The sequence below is a fragment of the Girardinichthys multiradiatus genome, chromosome 21 (genome assembly GCF_021462225.1).
Source record: "Girardinichthys multiradiatus isolate DD_20200921_A chromosome 21, DD_fGirMul_XY1, whole genome shotgun sequence".
Lineage (NCBI taxonomy): Eukaryota > Metazoa > Chordata > Actinopteri > Cyprinodontiformes > Goodeidae > Girardinichthys > Girardinichthys multiradiatus.
In genome coordinates this window covers 25,761,819-25,787,300 of record NC_061813.1, presented here as the reverse complement: position 1 = coordinate 25,787,300, position 25,482 = coordinate 25,761,819, and the positions used below count along the sequence as shown (strand labels likewise).

At 39.3% G+C, this 25,482-nt stretch overlaps 1 protein-coding gene across 1 annotated transcript in view; it reads right to left on the bottom strand.

Annotated features, from left to right (window-relative positions):
* The window catches only part of nck1b (NCK adaptor protein 1b), a 48,267-nt gene that overhangs the window by 17,242 nt on the left and 5,543 nt on the right, over window positions 1-25,482 (bottom strand). The window contains exons 2-3 of the mRNA XM_047349407.1: window positions 6,902-6,950; window positions 4,742-4,982 (exon numbers count right to left, since the gene is read on the bottom strand). Of these exons, the coding sequence (XP_047205363.1) occupies window positions 4,742-4,967 (226 nt within the window). The 5' untranslated portion in view covers window positions 4,968-4,982; window positions 6,902-6,950. The remainder of the gene's footprint in view (window positions 1-4,741; window positions 4,983-6,901; window positions 6,951-25,482) is intronic.

Sequence of the window (25,482 nt, the reverse complement as noted above, 5' to 3'; positions counted from 1 at the left end):
TGCCCCAGCCAAAACGCAGACCAATATCAAAATTCGTGGCAAGACTTAAAAGTTGCTGTTGACAAATGCCCTTCACAGTCAGTTTGACTGGGTTTGAGCTGTTTTGCAAAGAAGAACAGGCAAAACTTTCAGTCTGTAGATGTGCAAAACAGGTAGAGAATTACCACAACAGACGTGCAGCTGTAATTGCGGAGGAAGATAATTCTACAAAGCAATGACTTAGAGGAGCTAAACATATAAGCAAGTTAAATTTTCAGACTTGTATTTATAAAAAAAAAACTGAAACCCTATTTATTTTACTTCCATTCACAATTACCTGCCAATTTGTTTTGCTCTATCAAATAAAATCCCAATGAAATACATTGAAGGTTAATGCTGTAAGGGGTGTGAATATTTTTGTAAGGGATTGTAAAATAGCACTTTCTATGTTAATGTTAGCATTTTACACACACTGCTGTACATCCAGGTCATTTTTCATTTAGAGTGAACAGTGAGTTAGACACGACTTGCGTTTGTGCCGGTCAGGCAGCTGTTCTTTAACCTCAGTGACAGCTGGGATGTAGTTAAGAGGCCATCGGCCAACATAACCTCCTAAACACGCACAAAACCCTCCACAGCGAAAAATCATGTCATATACAATCAGATACTTCAGGGTAACACATGCAGGACAGACCTGACCTACAGTTTATAAATCCTTGCTCAAGTCAATTAGTTGAACTATATTAAAATATATATATAATTTCTCTTTCACACTAAACTTTCAAAATATTATCACACTCTAACCACCACTGTTGTGCACATACTCAGACACAAACACAAGAGCAAACGGGAAGTTGCAGTTCACATGTCCAACAGATAAGTGTTTTGCAAACACTGTTGAGTGTGTGATAGTTATGAAATAATGACACATGATGAGGAGCAGCCAAAACCGCTGCTGTTTTTTTGTATTTTTTTATCTTTTGTTCATGGAAAAACTATTACGGAGCTATGACTTCCTCTGAATGATCTTCACCACATCAACGAGAACAAACGGACCTGAAGCCAACGTTGTTGTCAGTTTAAAAGTTAATTGCTAGGCTTTTTTTTTTTTTTTTTTCCCCAACTGCTGCTTGCTAATGCCTTGCTAAAGTGCAAAGTGACACTAAAGTCACAGTAGAATAGATTTACGGTCCCATGATTATAAGACAACCACAAACTCACCTTTTATGGATCACTTTAGTCATTCATCTTTGCCTTCTATAATGTCATTACCCAATACATGTTCCACAATCCTGATATGGCTTTCCATCTCATGGACGTGACCGCTCTGTGACAGCCTCTCAAGATGGGTCAGTGGCATAATAATGATAGGTCAAGTACCTCCTCCTATTCAAAGTCGACACCTTTTTAGCTGATGCAAAACACATTTTAGATCATAGACTTAAAGTATGATCTGAAAGGGGCTTATTGTCCTCACCACAACAACTGGAAGCCTCTACAATAATACACAGGGCGGTTTGAGTTTGCTTTTTAGGCCTAATTTATGGTTGACCTTCTTCAAGAAAAGTCTGTAAGGACCTACCATGTTGATCTAATGAAGCCTAGGATCTATACTCCTCAAGCATGGCTAAAAAAATAACTTGTAGGGTTTGTTTTCCCTTGTGGAGATGAACCTGCTCTGCCCATTAGTGAAGGTTAGACTACCACTGACTAACTAGAATTAACAGAACTCTATTAACATTTCTATCAAGCCTTCCTGCCATGAGAGGTTAAGAACTATTTATTCTGGGAACAGAGGCGATGTCATACTGTGTGCAAGGAAGCAGCTGCTGTAAAGCAGAGAATTACTATCATTTTAATACAAAAAACTAAAAGATTTAAGAGGTGAAATTTAAACTGTCTTTAGCACCTTATATTAGCAATGAGCACAATTAGCTTTACTACGAGGAAACTTCCATCCTTGTGTATTCCCTAAAAAATGCAGACGCTTACTTTAACTGTGATTTCTAGAAGGCTGCCAACAAGAAAAAAGCAGAACAACTGTGCTGCAATACATGCACTCTTCCTGTTATCTGCTGAGGTCAGCTCCTTGTCAAGTTATCCCTTCAATTTGATAAAAAAGTTTAATTAGCCAACAATATTATTGGCATGCAGAATGTATGGAACCTAAAACATAAAATCCCACCTAATATTGCATTAGAGGACTCATTTGCGATAGCAACATTGCACACATTAATACTGCAATGAGGAATGCAATATGTTGAGCAGCTCTAACTACCATCCTGCCAGAGGGTGTTTTTGGGCATAGATTTCTACCCTGCTAATTTATTTGGCACTTGTCCCTGCAGTGGAAATGATGGCGGTAGAGAAAAAGCCCCAGAAAACTACCTTAGTCACAAGAAAAGGTTGTTGCAGTGAAAACTCACATAAACACTCAGACCATAAAGAAATCTATTGCTGCTTCAAAATGGATGGCAGTGGTCCCTATATGTATCTCACTATCTGTCATTAGGAAGGTTGCTGACAGGTAGCAACAGCTGTAAATTATACTCTTGTGCTACAAGAAACAAAGCAGCCAGGATAGAAAGGCTGGAAACTACATATATTTAAAAACAGACATGTTACAAAACCTGAAACCTAAGAATATCTATACCTCCCTTGCCTGAGTAAATGCTTCAGAGTTACACTTAAAACCATAAATGTCAAACCAAACAATCTGATATGGAAGTGCAATTCTAGGTGTGTGAGGAGAATAATCTGTGTGTCTGCACCCTAACCAATCAGATAGCTTGGTACCCTTGCTGTGGTGAGTAACATGCAACAGGTAATACAGGTCCTTCTCAAAATATTAGCATATTGTGATAAAGTTCATTATTTTCCATAATGTCATGATGAAAATTTAACATTCATATATTTTAGATTCATTGCACACTAACTGAAATATTTCAGGTCTTTTATTGTCTTAATACGGATGATTTTGGCATACAGCTCATGAAAATCCAAAATTTCTATCTCACAAAATTAGCATATTTCATCCGACCAATAAAATAAAAGTGTTTTTAATACAAAAAACGTCAACCTTCAAATAATCATGTACATTTATGCACTCAATACTTGGTCGGGAATCCTTGAAATCCAGAAATGACTGCTTCAATGCGGCGTGGCATGGAGGCAATCAGCCTGTGGCACTGCTGAGGTCTTATGGAGGCCCAGGATGCTTCGATAGCGGCCTTTAGCTCATCCAGAGTGTTGGGTCTTGAGTCTCTCAACGTTCTCTTCACAATATCCCACAGATTCTCTATGGGGTTCAGGTCAGGAGAGTTGGCAGGCCAATTGAGCACAGTGATACCATGGTCAGTAAACCATTTACCAGTGGTTTTGGCACTGTGAGCAGGTGCCAGGTCGTGCTGAAAAATGAAATCTTCATCTCCATAAAGCTTTTCAGCAAATGGAAGCATGAAGTGCTCCAAAATCTCCTGATAGCTAGCTGCATTGACCCTGATCTTGATAAAACACAGTGGACCAACACCAGCAGCTGACACGGCACCCCAGACCATCACTGACTGTGGGTACTTGACACTGGACTTCTGGCATTTTGGCATTTCCTTCTCCCCAGTCTTCCTCCAGACTCTGGCACCTTGATTTCCGAATGACATGCAGAATTTGCTTTCATCCGAAAAAAGTACTTTGGACCACTGAGCAACAGTCCAGTGCTGCTTCTCTGTAGCCCAGGTCAGGCGCTTCTGCCGCTGTTTCTGGTTCAAAAGTGGCTTGATCTGGGGAATGCGGCACCTGTAGCCCATTTCCTGCACACACCTGTGCACGGTGGCTCTGGATGTTTCTACTCCAGACTCAGTCCACTGCTTCCGCAGGTCCCCCAAGGTCTGGAATCGGCCCTTCTCCACAATCTTCCTCAGGGTCCGGTCACCTCTTCTCGTTGTGCAGCGTTTTCTGCCACACTTTTTCCTTCCCACAGACTTCCCACTGAGGTGCCTTGATACAGCACTCTGGGAACAGCCTATTCATTCAGAAATGTCTTTCTGTGTCTTACCCTCTTGCTTGAGGGTGTCAATAGTGGCCTTCTGGACAGCAGTCAGGTCGGCAGTCTTACCCATGATTGGGGTTTTGAGTGATGAACCAGGCTGGGTGTTTTAAAGGCCTCGGGAATCTTTTGCAGGTGTTTAGAGTTAACTCGTTGATTCAGATGATTAGGTTCATAGCTCGTTTAGAGACCCTTTTAATGATATGCTAATTTTGTGAGATAGGAATTTTGGGTTTTCATGAGCTGTATGCCAAAATCATCCGTATTAAGACAATAAAATACCTGAAATATTTCAGTTAGTGTGCAATGAATCTAAAATATATGAATGTTACATTTTCATCATTACATTATGGAAAATAATGAACTTTATCACAATATGCTAATATTTTGAGAAGGACCTGTACATTAAAGTTGTGGTCAAAAACAAACAGTTTGACAGTTGACCTAAACAATGCTTTTGAAGCAACTTTGTTTCGGTTAATAATAAAAAATAAACTCTGCATGTGCGAGATGAGCCCCATCAAGATCCTGTAAGGGGCTGGAGATATCTAAATATTTAGAAAAGTATAATCTATGCAGCTTAACTGGAATTTAATGAGTTAACCATAAAAAAATAAATAAGCTTGTAGGGAATTTTTAATCAGCATACTTTCTCAGGATTACTCAAAATCAACATCAGCTAAACAAAAAAAAACAAAAACATGAATCAATGCCTTTTACCGAGTGTGTCTTTGAGATTCTTGACAATAGAGGCTTTCCTAGCGCTGTTTTTCCTCTCCACATAGTTAGACGGGACGAAGCCGGTTTTGTTGGTGGCATTCCGGACTCTCCACCAGGACTTGGAGTCGTCGAGTAGCCAAAGGCGCTCGTTCTTTTTGATGTCTAGCTCCTGGTCCTGCTGGGCCATGTAGTCGAACTTGGCGATGACAATCACCTCTTCAGTCATCTTGACCTACAAAGACTGATGCAGACAGGCAAGAGGCATCAGAAAACATAGTATTTTAAAAAGCGTTTACCAATTACAGCAATTACTTTTTTATCAAACTTCCTTTATTTCTCAACCTACATCAGGTATGAGATATTGTCACAATCAATGCTTACTTTTTTTTGGTAAAAAAATAAAACATTTATAATTTTCAACTGAACATACCAACAACATGTAATAGGAGCTTTCAAGACAGCAGAAAAAAATTACAAACATAGACAATAAATTTAGGAGCCAATTAACAAAACTGGAAAAAGAAAAAAAAAATACTGCAGGGAGGATGTAACACAGAGAAGTCTAGTTAAGACATAAACGCTGTTAAGTATTTCATTAATTATCGTAAGTCATATCATTATTGCGACATTCATCAGCATTATCACTCGTTCTCCTTATATCAGAGAGCCTTACCGCAAAGTTGTATTTCGTATGTTTGGCTTGCAAAACTGTGTTTTAGGCTGTGCACATAATGTTACTGATCAAATCAAATCTGGACTTTCCCTAACAATCTTATTTTTACCCTTAACATTGATGTGGATGATGAAATACAGACTGCTGCAGCTTCCATTCTGTGTTATGTGATCTGTTCTGTTCTGCTCAGATATCCCCAGCTGTCACAGGAGAGATGTGCAGAGTACAGCTGAAGTTTCTAGCGAAGTTTTTAAAGCAACAGAACAGTTTTTTGTTTCTATCAGTTTGGTATGCAATTGATTAAGTGAATCATTTGCAGGTTATATGTTAGGAGCCAAATTATTAACTCCTTACAGTGAAATACTGAGTAAGTATGCTAACATTAGCCTGGCACTTTAAGCTTAAAAACATCTGCAGCAGATATATCTTTGGAAAAACAAATGATAAAGCGATGCATCTTACAAATGACATTATCACAACATTATAGACAGCTTTCTTAACCAAGTTAAGTCTGTGTTGGAGCAGAGGAAGCTAAGTTAAGAAAAACTAATTTAAGACAAAATATCTGTTGCTCTCCAGAAAAATGGATCAAAGAGAATGGAGGGTCCAGAACGTCACTTGTAAAGGAGTGCTTCACAATGTAGAGCAATACTTGTCATTTTACTGCATATATATGACACTAACTTTAATAAAGATCAGCCTAGAACTCATTTATATGCATTTTTTATGAAAAAATTTGAGAATTTTGCAAACTAGTTTTTCCAGATGTCGTCGTTTACATTCATTTCAAAAACAAAAAAGTTCAACATAAATTTTACATTTTTGGAAAGGTAGGAAGTAGACGAGGCAGCAAAGGAGGGAAGGACAGGCCATAAGAAGGGAAATGAGCTAAGACAGGACACAAATAAGGAACTTAGGAAAGACAGAAGGATTGAAAGAAAGGGAGTAAAGAAAAGAAATAAAAGAAGGACACAAAGTCTTAAGACAGACATAGAAGGCTACGAGAAAAAGTAAAGAAGGACATGAGGAAGGAAGGAAACAAGCACACGAAGGAGAAAGACAGGAAAGCAGGTAGGACATGAGAAAATAAGAAAAATAGGACTCAAGGAATAATTGAAAGAGAAAAAGAATACAATGAACAAGAGGTAGAAAAAAAGAATAAACTAAGGCAGAGATGGAAGCAGGAAGGACACAAAGAATAAAAGATGAACAAACCACAGAAAAGATAACATTTAGATTATGGGTTAAGAAATAATGTCTGGAAAGCTAATATTTTTCCATACTGTGGATTTCCAATTCCATACCTATCTACACCTGGAAAATACTGAAATCAAATTCCAGACTTCTAGACCATTTAGAAACCCTCCATAAATTACTCTGATCTGTATCAGAGATAATAAATCTTGATCATGACATCCTTTAGTCCAGATGTATTAAGACATACTAAAAAAAAAGTACATTTGAAAACTGAAGATGGATAGTTGTACCTGTTCTGCATCAAAGCTGAGAATTAGCTGTGGTGATACTTCTGTTGACCTAGAACAAGAACAGAAGTGATACAAGAGAGTTACAAACTGACTCCTCTCAAAGTCTTTTGTTTGTAATACATTATTATATACTACCTCTGCTACAAGTAGGCTTCAGAAAATATAACGGCACCCTTGCAGTTCATCTATGCCCAAAAAGTGTGGACCAGTTATCTAAATAAACCGTGACAACTGGGCAACAATTCTGGCACCTATTTCCACAGTTTAGTCTTGCTGAGCAGAATTTCCCTCCACCAATTGTTTTATTGAAATAACAGACAAATAGCTTTATCATTAAGTCTTTAAAGCCAAGAGCTGTTGGTGATTAAATTCTTCAGACATTTACACAAGGGATGATTTCCTATGACGAGCAGAGAAACAATTGTCTTTTTTGTCTCCCGTCAACATGAGCTAAGAGGATGGTAAAGATTATTATAACAGCGATGCTTACAATGCATAAAAGAAACTGGAATCTCTCTCTGAGTCCTGATGATGTAGGGAATTGTTTTAAAATTAGCTATGGCCTACATAGGCTCACATATGCAAAATGCAGAGCTAAATTATTAAATACACAGGGCTCTATTATATAATGTGCTGCATAGCTTCCCTCAACACATCTAAAATTATGATTTTGGAGGACTGTGAACCACTGTGAAAGTTTGTTCATGTTGAACAATGTGCACATTCACAACAACCAGTCTTATGACCTGTGCAGCCACTAGCAGAGTTAAGCTACGCTTAGTTCAACATTGCAGATACTTGGGTCAGCTATGGTAGGGAGCAAGGCTCAACTGAAGCAGCTACTCTGATGTCATGGGAGTGGATGAAGTTTCACCTCTCCCCCACCTCGACTGACTTCAGAGATCAGACACTGACTTCATTGAATGAGAGAGGCTCTTAAATTTATTTGAAGCAACAGTGCTGTCTAGGTTTCAGCCACAGCTGGCCTCGAGATGGGTGCACAACCTGATCTTGGGCAAATAAGAGTGGAGGGAGCCAAGCCGACTTTCAGCATGATTAACCAAGAGAAGAATAAGATTTTAATCAGATTTAAATCTCATTTTACAGTCCATCCCCCAGAAAAAAAGCAAGTTTAGACCCTAAGCCAAGATGCAGGACAAAGATCCTGAAAGTCAGCTCACATTAAAATAAATAATAAACAAACAGGGGAGGTGGGGTAGGCTTAATGTACCAAAGAACGTTTGGGTGTACACTGTGGTTAAATCTTAAGGCATGTTATTGCCTGCTTCTTTTCCATTAATTACATTAGTGAACACTGGGAGAAATGCAAGGGAGCGGCACACAAAAACAAAGAGCTGATTTACTCTCTTCGAGAGCCTCAGACAAAAGGCAACAATCTCTCCACTCCCTGGGCTGGACTAGTTGTAGCTGTATGTGCACTCCATCTGCCTTTACAGTAACCCTACCTTACATTAGTTTTTACATTTCATGCTCTTCTAAACATTTAATGGTTGAACCATCCGTATAGGACTCCCTTTCTCATCTATCTCACGTTTCAGGCTGAAGTTTACATATTGCTTCTATTCTTTAGGCACCCATATTTCTTCCACATCTAAGGTAGCCGAGTCTTAAAGTCCATGTTAATTCTGCAGTGACTTAAGACAGTGCAGATATGAGGTAGGATCAAAAACGGTGGGTGACAGATGCTCTGAGATAATGACACAGCTGTAGACAGAGCCGAGGCCAGTCGCCATGCTGAAGCATTAAACCCCAGGTCAGACGGGTCAAACTGCTCACATGGTGGCACTAGAGATATTAATTTACACTGATCCCACCCAGCAGCGTAACTATTATCTCATTCATAGTGTGATGACTCTGGATTGGTTTGCAATGCAGATTTCCCTTGTTCAAGACTTTCTGTGAGAGACGCATCAAAACATTAATTTGTGACCGGAATTGGCTGATTTCTAGCTGGTCGGTGATTGGCTGGTCAGAAACTGAAAAAAACATATTTTTTTGATCACTGAATGTATGAACCCTAAATGCTAATGACACCCACTCGATGGGGAAGTGGTAAGTTATTTTTACCATCACTAATGTGTTTTTACAAAGTCAGAGGAAGAATAAACAGTTGAAGAACAACTTTAAAGGAATCTATTTTCTCCAAGTTGTCACACTATGTCAAAACATATCTGCATTTTATTCTGGTTGCTACTTAGAGAGCCAGAAAGTTGTTAGCAGATAGCAGGGAGACTGAATGTGTTACACCATGGTCGTTCTGTTGGAAGCTTTGCGTTTTTAGCTGCTGGCATAAAGTTATACATAGTTAAGATTCCAAAAGCAGTAACGGTTTCCCTTATACCGTTCTTTTGATTTCAATGAGATTGCATGTTCTCTCCGTGCACTTCAGGTTCTTCCCACGGTCCAAAAACATGCATGATAAATTATATCTCAGTGTGTACCGGCATGATTGTTTGTACTTAGTGTACTTCACTTACTCCGTGAAGGACTGCTAAATAACCGGAATAGATAGGCACTAGCCTGTAGGCACCTCTCAATAAAAGTATTTTGTTCTACATCAAGCAGTACGAAGAAGCAATGATGAACTGTTACATGAGCACTATAGTACCGCATATTACATTATAGCTCCCACAGCAAGTGAATAAGTTAATTTACTCTTCTGTAACTTTTGTTAGCCATCATCATAGGGCGACAGTGGCTCAGGTGGTATAAGTTCTATAATCGGTGGGATGCTGGTTCGAACCCCCGCATCATGTGTCTCAGTCGTTGGGTCCTTGGGCAAGAGACTTCACTGTAGCTACAATGTAGCCTACCACTGTCAGTGTGTGCATGTGTGTGCATTTCTCATCATTTTCAATTCTGCCCCCAGAAAAAGATTGTTTTATTCAATTTTTTGTATTGTTTAGAGGACCATTATGTTTTAAATCTGTGACACAAAAAGAATTGTGGGATCTATTTTGCTGCAGAAGGATCTGCTGATGTGATGAAGCAGAAAGAGGGACTACAGAACAAAAAAACTGCGACGGAATATAAAATAACTTTTTACTTTTTTTGTATCCAACTGAAGCTAAGGGTGTATTCACACTTGCCACTTTTGGTCCGCTTTAAATGGACCAGAGTTGGTTTCCCTCCTTGGTCTGGACCTTACAACCGGGCCGAGACCCACTTTTTGAGGTGTTCTCAGTCCGCTTCCAAATGGACTCTGGTGCGGTTCGCTTATGGTCTGAATACAAACCGGCCCCGATCCGAACCAACTACAAAAAGCGTACGTCTCTTTGGACATAAAAAGTGTTGTGAAAAGTGTTGTAAGGTAATCATACCTGATAAGCTGTGTGTTGCTTAGCAATGCTACTGGCTTGTTGTGGGAGAAGGCACGTGGAGAACGTCGGCGTTCAGCACGCATTCTCTGATGGGGTTCCAAAATTATAAATGGAACGTCTCAAACTCTGTGTTGAATGAGCTGCTCTTCGCCCTCACAACAATATTGTAGCTGTAATAACGGCACAACTATGCAGAACAGAGGCGCTGCACGTCTACAGCTATTTTTCTAAATTTCCGGGTGTGTGCTAGGTCTCGCCCCCGTCATTTCTGTCCAATGGGAACTATGATCGTCACTCGCGTGGCTTTGTTTACAAGTAATAGTTCACTTGCAAAAAGTACAATGTGAAAACAAACCACACCAAATGAAAAAAATAAAGTTTGCTTTTGGTCCGGACCAAACAAGCAGACCAAAGGACTTTTGTGGTGTGAATAGACCCTAAGTGTATCAATGTTAGAAACAACTTAGGCAAGCCATTGGTTTTTCTGGTGCAAACCACTAAAACTAGAAAACAGTACTCTGAGGGAAACCCTAACTAAGGTAATGTCAGATAACCTGATAGGAGAAAATTACAGAGATCTGTCTTAATTTAAATAGTTTTGTAGGACACTAAATTAGGCATGGGATGAGCTCTCATGGTGTAGTTTATGGCACAAGTTATTAAACTATTCATTATAGAAAAAAAAGTTACAATTAAAATTTTGCAGCACAAATACACAAAATATTCCATATATTTTAGGGTTGCACAATATATTGAATTAACATCAGTATCAGCCCCATAAGTCAAACTGGGCCAATATTAACAACCGATGTTTGTGTATGTGTTACAGAAAGAGGAAGGTGTTGGCCATGTGGTATTTCCTGGGGAATGTGCCAGCGATACTGATGCAGCGCAGGACTGTGGGGTGTTTAACTGAAGCAGAGAACCAATGTCAGTGGTGTGTTCCTTTTTCAGTGTCAAAAGGGCAAGGAAATATATATAACAATTGGCAAACATCGGTTATCTGCCTTAACAGCAATATTAATATTAGATCCCGATGGTGTACATTTGGATGGTGCATCCCGAATATATGTTCTTACCACAAGAAAACATGTGGCCTCAAGTTTTTTTTTTCTCTTTACACATGTAGACCAGTTGAATTTGATATAAAAAGACAAAATATAATCACAGAACAATGGAGCCTATCTCAATAATGCTTTGTAAACTATGGAGGTACCAAACCATGTCTTATCTGAGGACTAAGCAGCACCAGGAACTGATGACAATTCAACAAGTCATCCTCCTATGTTTTCCAGAGTACCGACACTGAATACTTCAAGCACCATGCCAATACCCTCTGTCTCATATTCACATTTTTTAAATAATACCAAGAAATAACATTTTCACAAAAATATATCTATCATAAAAGGTATTTACAATGAAAAATCAGTTTCATTTGACTGTGAAAACCACAATAACTGCTTGTCAGAAGAGTAAAGGGGCAGATGCAAGGTGCAACTTTGCGAGTTCTTTTGTTATGGTGAAATAACAGTGACATGCGTTCACCACATCCTGCACTCTACAGCTGCTGCAACAACCTCTGGTGTGTGTCTCGGCAAACAGAGAAGAAATAAACCCTGACAACAGATCCAGTCACACACCTATTGGTCAGTGTGACGACTCAGTTTCTGCTAAATTCCTGTTGGGACACATGGAACAGAGGTGAAACTGGCTTTAGATGGTAGCAGGAAAAGTGAATAAATAATACATGGATAAAGTGTAGTAATCACGGATAACAGGACAAATATGGATCCGCGTTTTTTCCTAGCAGTAGGAACAAATTGTGTGCTGCTGCTCAGCAGGATTGCTGAGGCACTGAGACAGCAAAGGTATGAGCTCACTGAGGCAGACAGGGTAACCTAATCCCTGTGACAGCCCGCTAAAATCACAGAGCTCTGCTGCCTTCAGGAATGTGCTCTATGTGTTCACTGCTAACTCAGCCCCCTCTGGCACTGCAGCTCTTCCTCCAGCTAGCACCAAAAATTGTATTTTAGCCACAGGGACCGGCCTGTTTCACAAAGCGACAGGCAGAGGACGGCAACAGACCGGTAAACACAAGCTTGGGTTTTCTTTTTTTTTTTTTTTCACCCGGAGCTGAAGCTAAAGCTCATGAGACTGGAGATGATCCCGGCTGTCCTGGATTCTCTCAAAACAAAACGGCACCACCGCAGCAAAGGGTCATGGGAGACTTGGCAGGCCAGCTGTGAGACAGGAAGTGTGGACACAAGAGCGACCGGATAATGGGAAAGTGATGCTATCTGACAGAGAGCGGACTCGACCCCTGAGCTGAGAGAAGTAAAGATAGCTTATCTTTGAAATGATGCCTGTAATGTACCTTGTTAAAAAGATGAAAGTGTTAACTTTAACACCAGTGTTGCTGAGAGAAGGCATCCCACACTGGAAAACTGTCCTGATTCAGGATAATACTGAAATTTAATAAGCGGGAAGTGATAGCCTTACAGTTGGGATTGTGTGAAAGCAGTTGGTTATCCACCCCTCGGGATCCCCCATAGCAGTTGGGAATATCTTAAAATAGTTTGTGGCTCATGTCCTTTGAGATTAGACAGATTTGCTCTCACAGCAAAAACCAACAGCAAAAGTTTGAGCTTTTCTTTCAGACCCACTTCTAAGAACCCATTCTTTTCTCCAAACAAAATTGACTGAATGTGAAAGATGGGCCACTGTTTGGAGTCTGTTGCCTGGCAGCTTATCCAAAAAATGCTCAGGCTGAATCTTCAGAAGTACTGGAGCTGTAACAGAATAATTGTAACAGAAACAGATAACCGGGTTTGTTGGAATTAAGAGAACCACGTTTTACAACGAACTGCCTGCAGAGCAACATCTAAATAGAGTAAAACATTACAACTAGAATATCTCTTTACAGCCTTACATTTCTGAAACATAGAAAGCAATGCAGGCTGTGGCAAGAATGCACAGAACATTCTTGCTGGACAACAAGTAGAATCAAATATTGGCAAAGTGGCATCCATTCTGGGGTTATGCAAAGAGGTTTTTCACTGTTTTTTTTTTTTTAAGGTCTTTGGACTGAATTAGATCATCTCAAGTTCAGAATCTACACTTAGACTGGTCCAGATTTTGACAATGAAAGATGTTTATCTGAAAAGAAAGGTTTGATTTTTTATGACACTTTTATTCTATTTCTGAAAACAAAAACAGAGGAATTCCAGTACGTGTTTTTTTTTGCATTAGAGCCACTGTAGTTGGGCTCTTGATTGAAAATTGCAGTTTTTGGAAAAGACAAACTGATTAAAATACAAATTGTGAATACTTTGGCATATTTTGAAAAAAGGGGAATTTTTAGTTTTCTATAGTTAAAATCTGACCCTGTTACATTGTGAACTCAATATTGTGTTTTGTTTCTTGTGAGCTGAATGTATCGCTACTAGTCATGCTTAAGTCCAATAGGACATCTTGATTCCTGACTAAACTGACTGAATCTGAATTTGACTAAATAAACTAAACGTTTAAGCGATGATACTGAAAGAGAAACAGAGACTTCATTGGCTGGCTCCCTGTCAGTCTGTGTCATTTGACCCACTGCCTGCTGTGTGCAGATCAAACACTTCTGATTAAAATCTATGAGTTTTAAAGCAAATTACTAAGCTTTAAAAGCAGGAAAGAGTTGTCCCCTGCATTATAAGCTGGAACAGCATTGAAATGCGTGACAAATGATAAATGAGGCATATCAAAACAGAGAAGATAAAATTCAAGCATGTACATGGCATTAATATTATTAATTACGCTGTTTTGGAAAAAGGGCAAAAACAATCTTGATCAAGACATTCTAGATCATTTCATCCACTAACCCCTCAAATGTTTAAATACTTAGTCCAGTTTAACCTCTGAATTAGTCCTACTAGAGCAGACATCACATGTGAAAGAACTTTTGTTTTACCCAAGATACACAGTGTCTGCATTGACACAGCTAATTGTTAGTGGATGTAAATAATAACTAATCACAATGTATTATGGTCCAGAAGCTGGAGGGAAAGCCAAAGATCTGTTGTTTGAGCTGATTAAGCAGGTTTTATGTAATAATTTGTGTGATTTCAGAGCCTAACTCTAAACATATTTTGATGATGGCCCATCTGTAACAGAAAATATGTTACTTCAAGGCAGGAATAACTGACCATGAGACAATTGAGGAGGATTAAAACACATCTACTTCATAGTGCTTTCACTTCCCAATTTCACTTTATGCATCATTATTCAAATTCCCCAGTCTGGTTGTTACGGTCTGGCCAACAGAGATGCTGTCGCTGGTGAAGTAACTGATTTTCTTTTCTTACTAATTTCTTTCTAACTGGAAAAGGAGACGGTAGGGATGATCAGATGATGAGATGATCGTTTATCAATGGCAACCCAGACGGCTTTAACTGGTTACCCAATCGCACCGTAAAAGGAATTGCAGTTCCACCAATTAAAATAAAATTGCATGATTACCGTGCAATTATATTTTAGATGCAAACTATTATAGATGGGAGCAACAAACAACCACCCAGAATCATAACCATCCCGTTTTCTTAAGAAAAACAAAGGATGACACTTTTTTAACTCTGTATAAGTCAGAACCAACTTTCCAACTTGTCTGCTAGAAGCTAAACCCTGATCAGAGTGATCATACAAATATACACCTCTGATCAGAGCCATCGGATTACACTGAAAGTGAAAACATAAAAAGCTTATGTGACATCCAAAGTACAAAAGTAATGCTAAAAAAAAAGGCTCTTTTTTTTTTCCAAAGATGAATAAATGAAGCGCTCTAAATGACCTCTTCTAAAGCTAAAGTGGAGCAAACATCTCCACAGTAAAACATGTTTTCCTCTTTTTAAGAAGGGCTAAGCAGAGGAAGGAAAAAAGTGACAATATCATTCAAAGGCTCTCTTCTTGTGGGCGCACGCTGAAAAAAAGGTTACTTAGATGAGTTAAATCAGTGATCTGCATCAGAACTACACAGCCCAATCAAAGCATCCTTATCATTCACTCACACTTTACACTTCACTTTCAAGAGAAACTATAGAAATAGTAACACGGCAGAACCATTTCCAAGAACACCCTAAATCTGAGCCAGAATTTCACATAATTTCACAACTAGGCCTGTTATGTATTAGACAACACAACTTTTTGATTGCTCAAAGAACTCAGCTGACAAAATTAATCATTGGAAGAGAAAATGGATACAGTCTAATAATATATTTTCCTTGAGGACTCTCTAAAGCCTCAACAATCAATTCTTTAACTTTGTTGTTACTTAACTAGTCACAGTGCACAGCAGACTGGATGCAAAAATCCAATCTCAGTCCCAGATTGTTAGTGTGGTGTCGCTCAAGGGGATGAAGAACTAAGCAGAAGATTGATGAAAAGAAACAGCTGAAGGTAGAAGTTTCATATGCAGCCCTTTCTGGTTGTTTTCTCCTAAATAAGAAAGATGCATCCACTTTGGGTAGGGATTAGTCAGGAGACAGGAATATTGGCAGATGAAAAGAGAATTGTTCCATACATTTGTCCCTCTAATCATAGAGTACGCATCCCAGATGGAGGGTCAGTGGATCTGGGGCAAGCTACGAGGTGACTGCTTGCCTACTATTGTTTCTGAATGCATATCAGGTTTTAACAGGATGCTTCTGACTAGTCTGTAGTGAACAGAAATGGTGACCTGAGTCTCATAATGTTATGCAAGCAGAATCTGCATGAAACATTTGCAACAAGGGGTGATTTTTTAATTTTCTCTTGGTATTTAAACTACTAAAATTAGAGAAGTGGACAAATATGATACCTAAATGAAAAGAAAGGATTTTTTAAAAATAAAATCCCAACTTAATTATTCTTAATCCACACCTTCAGGCTGCCAGTTCTTGGCTAAGGCGACCTTGTAACCACGTTCAGTGACGGCCAATTCCAAGATATTCTGGATTGAGCCAAAAAAAGTAAATCTTTAGGGTTAACTCACAAGCCCCTGGACAGGCGTGGTAAGGCGTCTTCGTCACTTCCTGTTTTCACTGTTGCACTCGGTGCATTGTTTGGTGTGTGAAGGCTCTCTCGTTTGATCTGATTTCTCTCTACTGTGATATCTCTGACTTGTTCTAATGCATAAGCACGTTAAAACACATACTTTCTGTTGCTGCATTTAACGTTTGGGGACCCTCTGTGTCTTACACAGTTTTTTCTAGTAGTGGTAAGGGGTCGCTAGCTTAGCGCTAGCTTTAGCTCCACCATGGCTACCCGTTCTGCTGTTTCTCTGAGTCTCCTCCTCTCTCCTGCTCTCTGTGTCAGATGTTCAGTTACTCCTCTGCCTCCTTTAGTGATAATGGTACGTGTAATAAATGTAGCATTTTTGTAGCTTTGGAGGCGAGGGTGTCGGAATTGGAGGCCTGGCTCCGCGCTGTTGAAAAACCAGCAGATAGCCGAGGCCCCTTAGCCAGCGCAGAGCCACCGTGGTCAGCTCCCCGTAGCAGTCCTTCAGCAGAGCCCGTACAGCCGGGGCCTCAGGTCGGCTGGGTGACGGTACGTAGAAAGCATAGTCCTAGATCCCAGCCCACAGGTCACCACGAACCCGTCTACGTTTCTAACAGATTTTCCCCGCTCAGCAACACACCCGCTGAGAAGCCAACTCTGGTAATTGGCAGCTCCATAGTCAGAAACGTGGCACTAGAGACACCAGCGACCATAGTCAAATGTCTGCCAGGGGCCAGAATGGGCGACATCAAATCCTACCTGAAACTGCTGGCTAAGGATAAGCGTAAATACATTAAGATTGTTATTCATGCTGGCGGTAATGACACCTGGTTACGTCAATCGGAGGTCACCAAAGTTAGTGTTGCCTCGGTGTGTAAATTTGCCAAAACAATGTCGGACTCCGTAATTTTCTCTGGTCCCCTCCCTAATCTGACCAGTGACAACATGTTTAGCCACATGCTGTCATTCAACCGCTGACTATCTAGGTGGTGTCCAGAAAACAATGTGGGCTACATTAATAATTGGCGAACATTTTGGGGTAAACCTGGTCTGATCCGGAGAGATGGCATCCATCCCACTTTGGATGGAGCAGCTCTTCGTTCTAGGAATCTGGCCGAATGTATTAGTTCTCCAAAACTGACAACCCAGGGTTCAAACCAGGAAGCAGGGTCGTAGTTTAACACTCCTTTCTGCAGCTTCTGTACTGCTACCCACCCATTGCCCTATTAAGACAGTGTCTCGCCCACGGCCAAAATTGAATAGATTAAAAAATCATCTAAAAGGAGAAAATCAGGAAAATCTCATAAAAATAAATACAACTCAGACTAAAAAGAAAAATAAAACATTTAAATGTGGCTTACTGAACATAAGATCTCTCTCTTCAAAGACTTTGCTAGTTAGTGACCTGATTTCTGACAATCACATTGATTTATTTTGCCTCACAGAAACCTAGCTGCAGCAAGAGGATTATGTTACTATAAATGAGTCAACTCCTACTAATTATTTAAATTTTCACATTCCTCAAAATACTGGGCGAGGAGGAGTAGCAACCATCTTTCAGTCCGATTTATTGACTAGTTCCAGACCAATCAATAGCTACAACTCTTTTGAGTATTTAATCCTCAGTTTTCCTCATCCAAATTACAAAGCACTAAAACCTCTTCTGTTTGTTGTTTTGTACCGTCCACCAAGTCCTTACTCCCAATTTTTAGGTCAGTTTTCAGACCTTTTATCTGATTTAGTGTTAAATACAGATAAGGTTATTATAGTGAGGGATTTTAACATTCATGTTGACACTGAAAGTGATGGCCTAAATATAGCCTTTAATGCTATCTTAGACTCAATTGGCTTTGCTCAAAACATTAACAAACCTACCCACCTTTGTCTTCATTCTCTGGACCTTGTGCTGACATATGGCATTGAGTGTAAAGACATAATATTTTCTCATAACCCTGTCCTGTCTGACCATTTTTTAATAACCTTTTAGTTTAATTTAACAGAGTACTTCACACCTGAGAAAATTTCATTATAGTAGATCATTATCAGACAATTCTGTAACAACTTTTAAAGAATCTGTGCCTCTTTTGATTTCCTCATTATCATGGAGAAACACAGTGGAGGGCAATAATTTTGTTTCTTCCCCTTCACAAATTGATTCTCTTGTTCATAGTGTTACTTCATCGTTGCGTGGTGCATTAGACAATGCAGCCCCCTTTAAAAAGAAGGTAATTATTCATAGAAGGCTAGCTCCCTGGTTTAATTCGGAGCTGCGTACTTTAAAGCACAATGTTAGAAAACTGGAGAGAAAATGGCGCTCTACACACCTAGAGGATTCCTACTTAATCTGGAAAAATAGCCTACTGTTGTATAAAAAGACACTTCGCCAAGCCAGAACAGCTTATTTCTCATCATTAATAGAAGAGAACAAGAATAATCCTAGGTTGCTCTTTTGTACAGTTCCTAAACTTACACAGTCATAGCTCTGTTGAGCCATCCATTCCCTTAGGTCTCAGCAGTCATGACTTTATGGGATTCTTCCTAAATAAAATTGATTCTACTAAAAATAAAATCTTTGACATACTCCGGAAGATGATTACTTCATCCTCAGCTAGTGAGACAACTGTGGAAGTAACTGTAGAACCTGATCTGTGTTTGGACTGCTTTGATCCTGTGAAGCATCCTGAGTTATCAGAAATATTAGCTTCATCTAAACCTTCAACTTGTAGGTTAGACCCAATCCCAACCAAATTATTTAAGGAAGTGTTTCCTCTGATTACCAACCCCCTTTTAGATATGATTAATTTATCCTTAGTAAATGTATATTTACCACAAGCTTTTAAGGTAGCTGTAATTAAACCTTTGGTTAAGAAACCTTCGCTTGATCGAGACGACTTAATAAATTACAGACCAATATCCAATCTTCCATTGTTATCTAAAATTCTTGAGAAAATAGTTGCTAATCAAATGTGTGAGCATTTACACAGCAAAGACCTGTTTGAAGAGTTTCAGTCAGGCTTCAGAGCTCATTATAGCACTGTAACAGCTCTGCTGAAAGTCACTAATGATCTTCTTATGGCCTCAGATAATGGACTTGTGTCTGTACTTGTCCTCTTAGATCTCAGTGCTGCATTTGATACAGTCGACTATAATATTCTCTTGGAAAGGCTGTAATATGATGTAGGGATCAGGGGAACAACGCTAGGCTGGTGTAAATATTATTTGTCTGACAGATTCCAGTTTGTTCATGTAAATGATAAATCATCTTTAAACTCCAGCATTAATTGTGGAGTACCACAGGGTTCAGTACTTGGGTCAATTCTCTTTACTATATATATGCTTCCAATAGGTCAAATTATCAGGCAGCATAGAATACATTTTCACTGTTACGCTGATGATACTCAGCTTTACTAATCCATGAATCTTTATGAGCCAAACCAGTTAGATAGACTACAAGCATGTCTTGAAGACATAAAAACTTGGATGACTTAAAATTTTTTGCTTCTAAATTCTGACAAGACAGAAGTTGTCATCTTTGAACCGGAGTCTTTAAAAAAGAAATTGCTTTGTTTTCTTTGTGTCTCTGCTCTGTTCTCTCAAACCCCCAGTCGATCGTGGCAGATGGCCGCTCACACGGAGACTGGTTCTGCTGGAGGTTTCTTCCTGTTAAAAGGGAGTTTTTCCTCTCCACTGTCGCTACATGCATGCTCAGTATGAGGGATTGTTGCAAAGTCAACACCAGTGACTGTCCACTGTCTCTACATGCTCATCTGGGAGGAGGGAATGCTGCAAGTCACTGACTGGATGCAATCTGCTGGGTTTCCTTAGAGAGAAAAACGTTTTATCCAATTTGAATAAATAACTGAATCTGACTGCACTGTTCAATGATTAGGATAAATTGGAATGTATGTACCTGACTTTTGTAAAGTGCCTTGAGACGACGTGTTGTGAATTGGCGCTATATAAATAAACTGAATTGAATTGAATTAAATAAAACAGACAGTCAGTCAGAGAATAAAGTTAGGGGCTACACGAATTGTTGCTACTATGGCCTAAAAGAAAATCCAAACTCTCTCACAATAAGACTAAACTAGCCCCTTGTGAGAAAAATACTGAAGTGTCAGATGGTGAAACTTGTGAATGAGAATTTTAGACTGACAAAGCACACAAGCGTGCATGTCTCTGCCAAAGAAATCTCAGATCTGCACAAATCAGCATCTAGCAGATCTTTGAAAGGAAATGGGGCAGAAAGAAAACATTTTCCTCAGAAAGACTTTGATCTTTAGTGCATCACATGACCTACACTAATTCAAACAGTAGCATATATTGTTCTTTACAACGGGCTTGTTTACAGTATGTCAAATAATCTAATGTAATGTTCTTAAACCATTGTTTTACAGAAGACATTTTATATAATTATATATTTTTAAATGATCCATTCACATCAGTGAGGAGGCAGATTAACTGTTTCATTGAAAGTAGTCAAATTGCAAAAACCAAAACCAACAGATCTTAGAAGTAGCTTATAAAGCTTTCTGACTTCCACCTAAATGCTGATAAATCCTTTGTTAAGTTAGATCATTAGTTACCTAAAGTAACTCCTACAATTTTTTATTATGCGAGAGATAATTTGTGCAATGTTTTTAAGTCCTGCAGTGAGGCATTTTCAATTCCCACATAAAGAAACAAAACATTAGAAACTAAAACCACGCACTTTATTTTTAGTTTTTTTCCAATCTCAAACGTTTCTCCATAAACATTTTGCATTATTTTTGGTCATGGAGTTGCATGGGCTAATACAAATACACCTCAGATATTATCAAATAAACAAACAGATCATATAATTTTTCCCATATTTAGAGATGTATGTATATTAATAAGATTGATAAATAACACAACAGGCATCAATGGTCCTTTCATGTGTATATTTACATTCTTGCCATCTGCAGAGCTGCTAAATCTGAACAACCAGATGTAGCGAGGGAGGAGGTGGAAGCCTTGGTGGACTTTATACTGTTACCACTGTTACCAACTGAAAAAAAATAAAATAATCCAAAACCAAGTTTCTGAGGTCAACTCTGTGGCTTTTATATATATATATATATATATATATATATATATATATATATATATATATACACACACTAATCTTTCACCAGTCTTGCTGTGTGTATTGGTGCATTGTCATCCTGATACACGGCACTGCCTTCAGGATACAATGTTTGAACCATTGGATGCACATGGTCCTCAAGAATGGTTCGGTAGTCCTTGGCAGTGACACGCCCATCTAGCACAAGTATTGGGGCCAAGGGAATGCCATGATATGGCAGCCCAAACCATCACTGATCCACCCCCATGCTTCACTCTGGGCATGCAACAGTCTGGGTGGTACGCTTCTTTGGGGCTTCTCCACACCGTAACTCTCCCGGATGTGTGGAAAACAGTAAAGGTGGACTCATCAGAGAACAATACATGTTTCACATTGTCCACAGACCAAGATTTGCGCTCCTTGCACCATTGAAACTGACGTTTGGCATTGGCATGAGTGACCAAAGGTTTGGCTATAGCAGCCCAGCCGTGTATATTAACCTTGTGGAGCTCCCGACGGACAGTTCTGGTGGAAACAGGAGAGTTGAGGTGCACATTTATTTCTGCCGTAATTTGGACAGCTGTGGTTTTATGTTTTTTGGATACAATCTGGGTTAGCACCCGAACATCCCTTTCAGACAGGTTCCTCTTGCGTCCACAGTTAATCCTGTTGGATGTGGTTCGTCCTTCTTGGTGGTATGCTGACATTACCCTGGATACCGTAGCTCTTGATACATCACAAAGACTTGCTGTCTTGGTCACAGATGCGCCAGCAAGACGTGCACCAACAATTTGTCCTCTTTTGAACTCTGGTATGTCACCCAAAATGTTGTGTGCATTTCAATATTTTGAGCAAAACTGTGCTCTTACCCTGCTAATTGAACCTTCAAACTCTGCTCTTACTGGTGCAATGTGCAATCAATGAAGACTGGCTACCAGGCTGGTCCAATTTAGCCATGAAACCTCCCACACTAAAATGACAGGTGTTTCAGTTTCATTGTCCAATCCCTGTATGTATGTATGTATGTATGTATGTGTGTGTGTGTGTAATATATATATATATATATATATAAATATACATATACACACACACACACCAACAACTCGGCAAAATGGAGTTTGGATTGGTGGCCTCTGCCCAATATCCGACTCAAGAATGATGTCAGCATCGGTCCGATACTGATATTGAAAGGAATTGGTCCAAAAAATAAACTGCATTTAGGTTGGACAATCATTATACACAATAGAATATGCTGGTTTCGTTGGGATCGCCTAATATACAACTGTGTTTTGTTCAAGAACGACCCACAGGGACTTAAAATTAAAAGGTGGATTGATTTTTCTCCAGTAAAGGACTTATGGAGAAAACCAAGTGATAAAAATAACGACTTCAGGGTCTGAATGTTCCTTTCCACGGGACGGTGTTTGCACGTTCAACATGCTGTGTATCTAAGGTTCAAACTTCACACTGTGCCAGAATGTCAGTGAGGTTATGGCACTGCCTGAAAAGTCTTTTCATCTGTAAAGAAATCTGCATTTCTAACAAAAACATCCCGACAGAAGTGCCTTCGCGTTTTTGTCATAGATACGGACCTAGAGTTATGACTTTGACAGCTGTGGTTAAACAAGTACACACATCCTCATTTTCATTCTGCCAAACCCACTAAAAGAAAACCCCTGACCCTAATGAACTAAGATAGAAGCACATATTTAAACCTGCATACGTATTTTAGCCTACAAGAGGAAGTCTCATCACCGACTCCAAGAGTAAAATTATAGCAAATCTCTCACTGCACACAGCCTACACTATGAGGTTTTGCAGAAGTGGGGAGAAGAAAAGTGAACAGTGCTTTATCACCTTGCCTCAGTATGCATTCAAATAGTACAAAAGTAATTTTCAGTAGCATCACAGAATCGGACACAGAAGAGTTGAGTGATCAATCTCTCACCTCACATTCTATATTTTAGACATGTTTGGTGTTTGTGAACTAATTATCCAGCAGTCACTGATTTGATGAAAATAATTTGCATGTAAAACATCTATGAAGCTGACAGGTAAGGTTCTAGTTTGCAGAGCAGTCAGAAATCGAGGAGAAAAAAGCAAAAGCTTGTACTCACAGCGGTGTTCTGGCAAGTCCCTTCAACATGATGTTATGTTTCAAGTAGCTACGTTAGCAACAACCAAGACGATTCTAAGGGAGTCTACAGCTCAAATACAGAGGGCATAGGCGGAGCTTTGTCATGAGCAAAGAGAAATTTTTTTTTTTCCCTTACAGGAAAAACTGACAGCAGTACAAATGCTGTGATGTTAATTCACATGCAACAACGCTGGTTCAAAACAAATAGTAATTGTTTACTCTACTGGAGAAAAGGCGCAACAATTAAGAAGTTGTAGTCTGATGGCAAACCCCCAAATTTTGCTTGACACCATCAGCTGAATGTCACAATTTCTGTTAGGTAAATCCAACATCTCTCAACGTTTTATGTTCCCACTTGTGGTTTGTCTACTTCACATACTTGGTCCCATTTCAGTCTTGTGACCTTACATATTGTCTCTAATTTGTTCAACACAATGAGCCCCTCCTCTGGCCCTAGTGACGTTCTACCAAGCTGTGTAAAAAAACAAAATCCTTTGTCTCTTTATTACGTCCAGTGTTTCCTCTAGGATTTTTTTTAAATCATGGCGGTGGGCTGCGGGGGGGGGGATACATTGGTTGACCCGGCAGGAGCAAGATGGACCGGAATCGAACAGAAAATTGGAGAGCGGGTCCGTCGACGGTGACGTTCGGAGTATGTGGAACCGTTCTCATGAATTATTAACATAAGGGAGTTGGTCCGTCGGTCCGAACGGAACAGAGCAGGAACAGAGGATGGGGAATTATTTCGGCTCCCTCTACGAACATCTGTAGCACCTTCAAAGGCAGGAAGGAGCCGGCAGTGTTGGTTTTTAAAAATAAAGTACCTTTAAATTTCGCGATATTTAAAGTGGAAACCCTGACATCTCTTTCATCTGGCGAGTGTCCCTCCTTTTTAAAACATGCCATGGTTGCACTAAAACTGAAAAAGCCTAGTTGAGATACAACTTTACCTTAGAAAACAAGCCAAATTCTAAACTCCCATTCAGGTCAAAATGTTAAAAAGTAGTAGATAGCAAAAAGTTTGAAAAAAAGTGCAACCAAATTAAGTTATTGCTTTTCTGGAAGATCAGGAAAGTTTTTGACAAATTTCAATTAGGTTTTCCTTAAAATGAATTCTAAGGAAACCACATTACTCACATTTCCTCATAACCCTGTCCTGTCTGACCATTTTTTAACAACCTTTGAGTTTAATTTAACCAAGTACTCCACAACTGAAAGAAAATTTCATTATAGTAGATCATTATCAGACAATGATGTAACCACCTTTAAAGAATCTGTTCCACTTTTGATTTCCTCATTATCACAGAAAAACACAGTGGAGGGCAATAATTTTGTTTCTTCCCCTTCCCAAATTGATTCTCTTGTTCAGTGCTACTTTCATCATTGCATGGTGCATTAGACAATGAAGCCCCCTTGAAAAAGAAGGTAATTATTCATTGGAGGCAGGCTCCTTGGTTTAATTCAGAGCTGCGTACTTTAAAGCACAATGTTAGAAGATCAGAGAGAAAATGGCGCTCTACACACCTAGAGTATTCCTACTTAATCTGGAAAAATTGCCTACTGTTGTATAAAAAGACACTTCACCAAGATAGAACAGCTTATTTCTCATCATTAATAGAAGAGAACAAGAATAATCCTAGGTTTCTCTTTAGTACAGTTGCTATCCTTAGTAAATGGATATGTACCACAAGTTTTTAAGGTAGCTGTAATTAAACCTTTGCTTAAGAAACCTTCGCTTGATCGAGATGACTTAATAAATTACAAACCTATATCCAATCTTCCATTGTTATCTAAAATTCTTGAGAAAATAGTTGCTAATCAAATGTGTGAGCATTTACACAGCAATGACCTGTTTGAAGAGTTTCAGTCAGGCTTCAGAGCTCATTATTGCACTAAAACAGCTCTGCTGAAAGTCACTAATGATCTTCTTATGGCCTCAGATAATGGACTTGTGTCTGTACTTGTCCTCTTAGATCTCAGTGCTGCATTTGATACAGTCGAC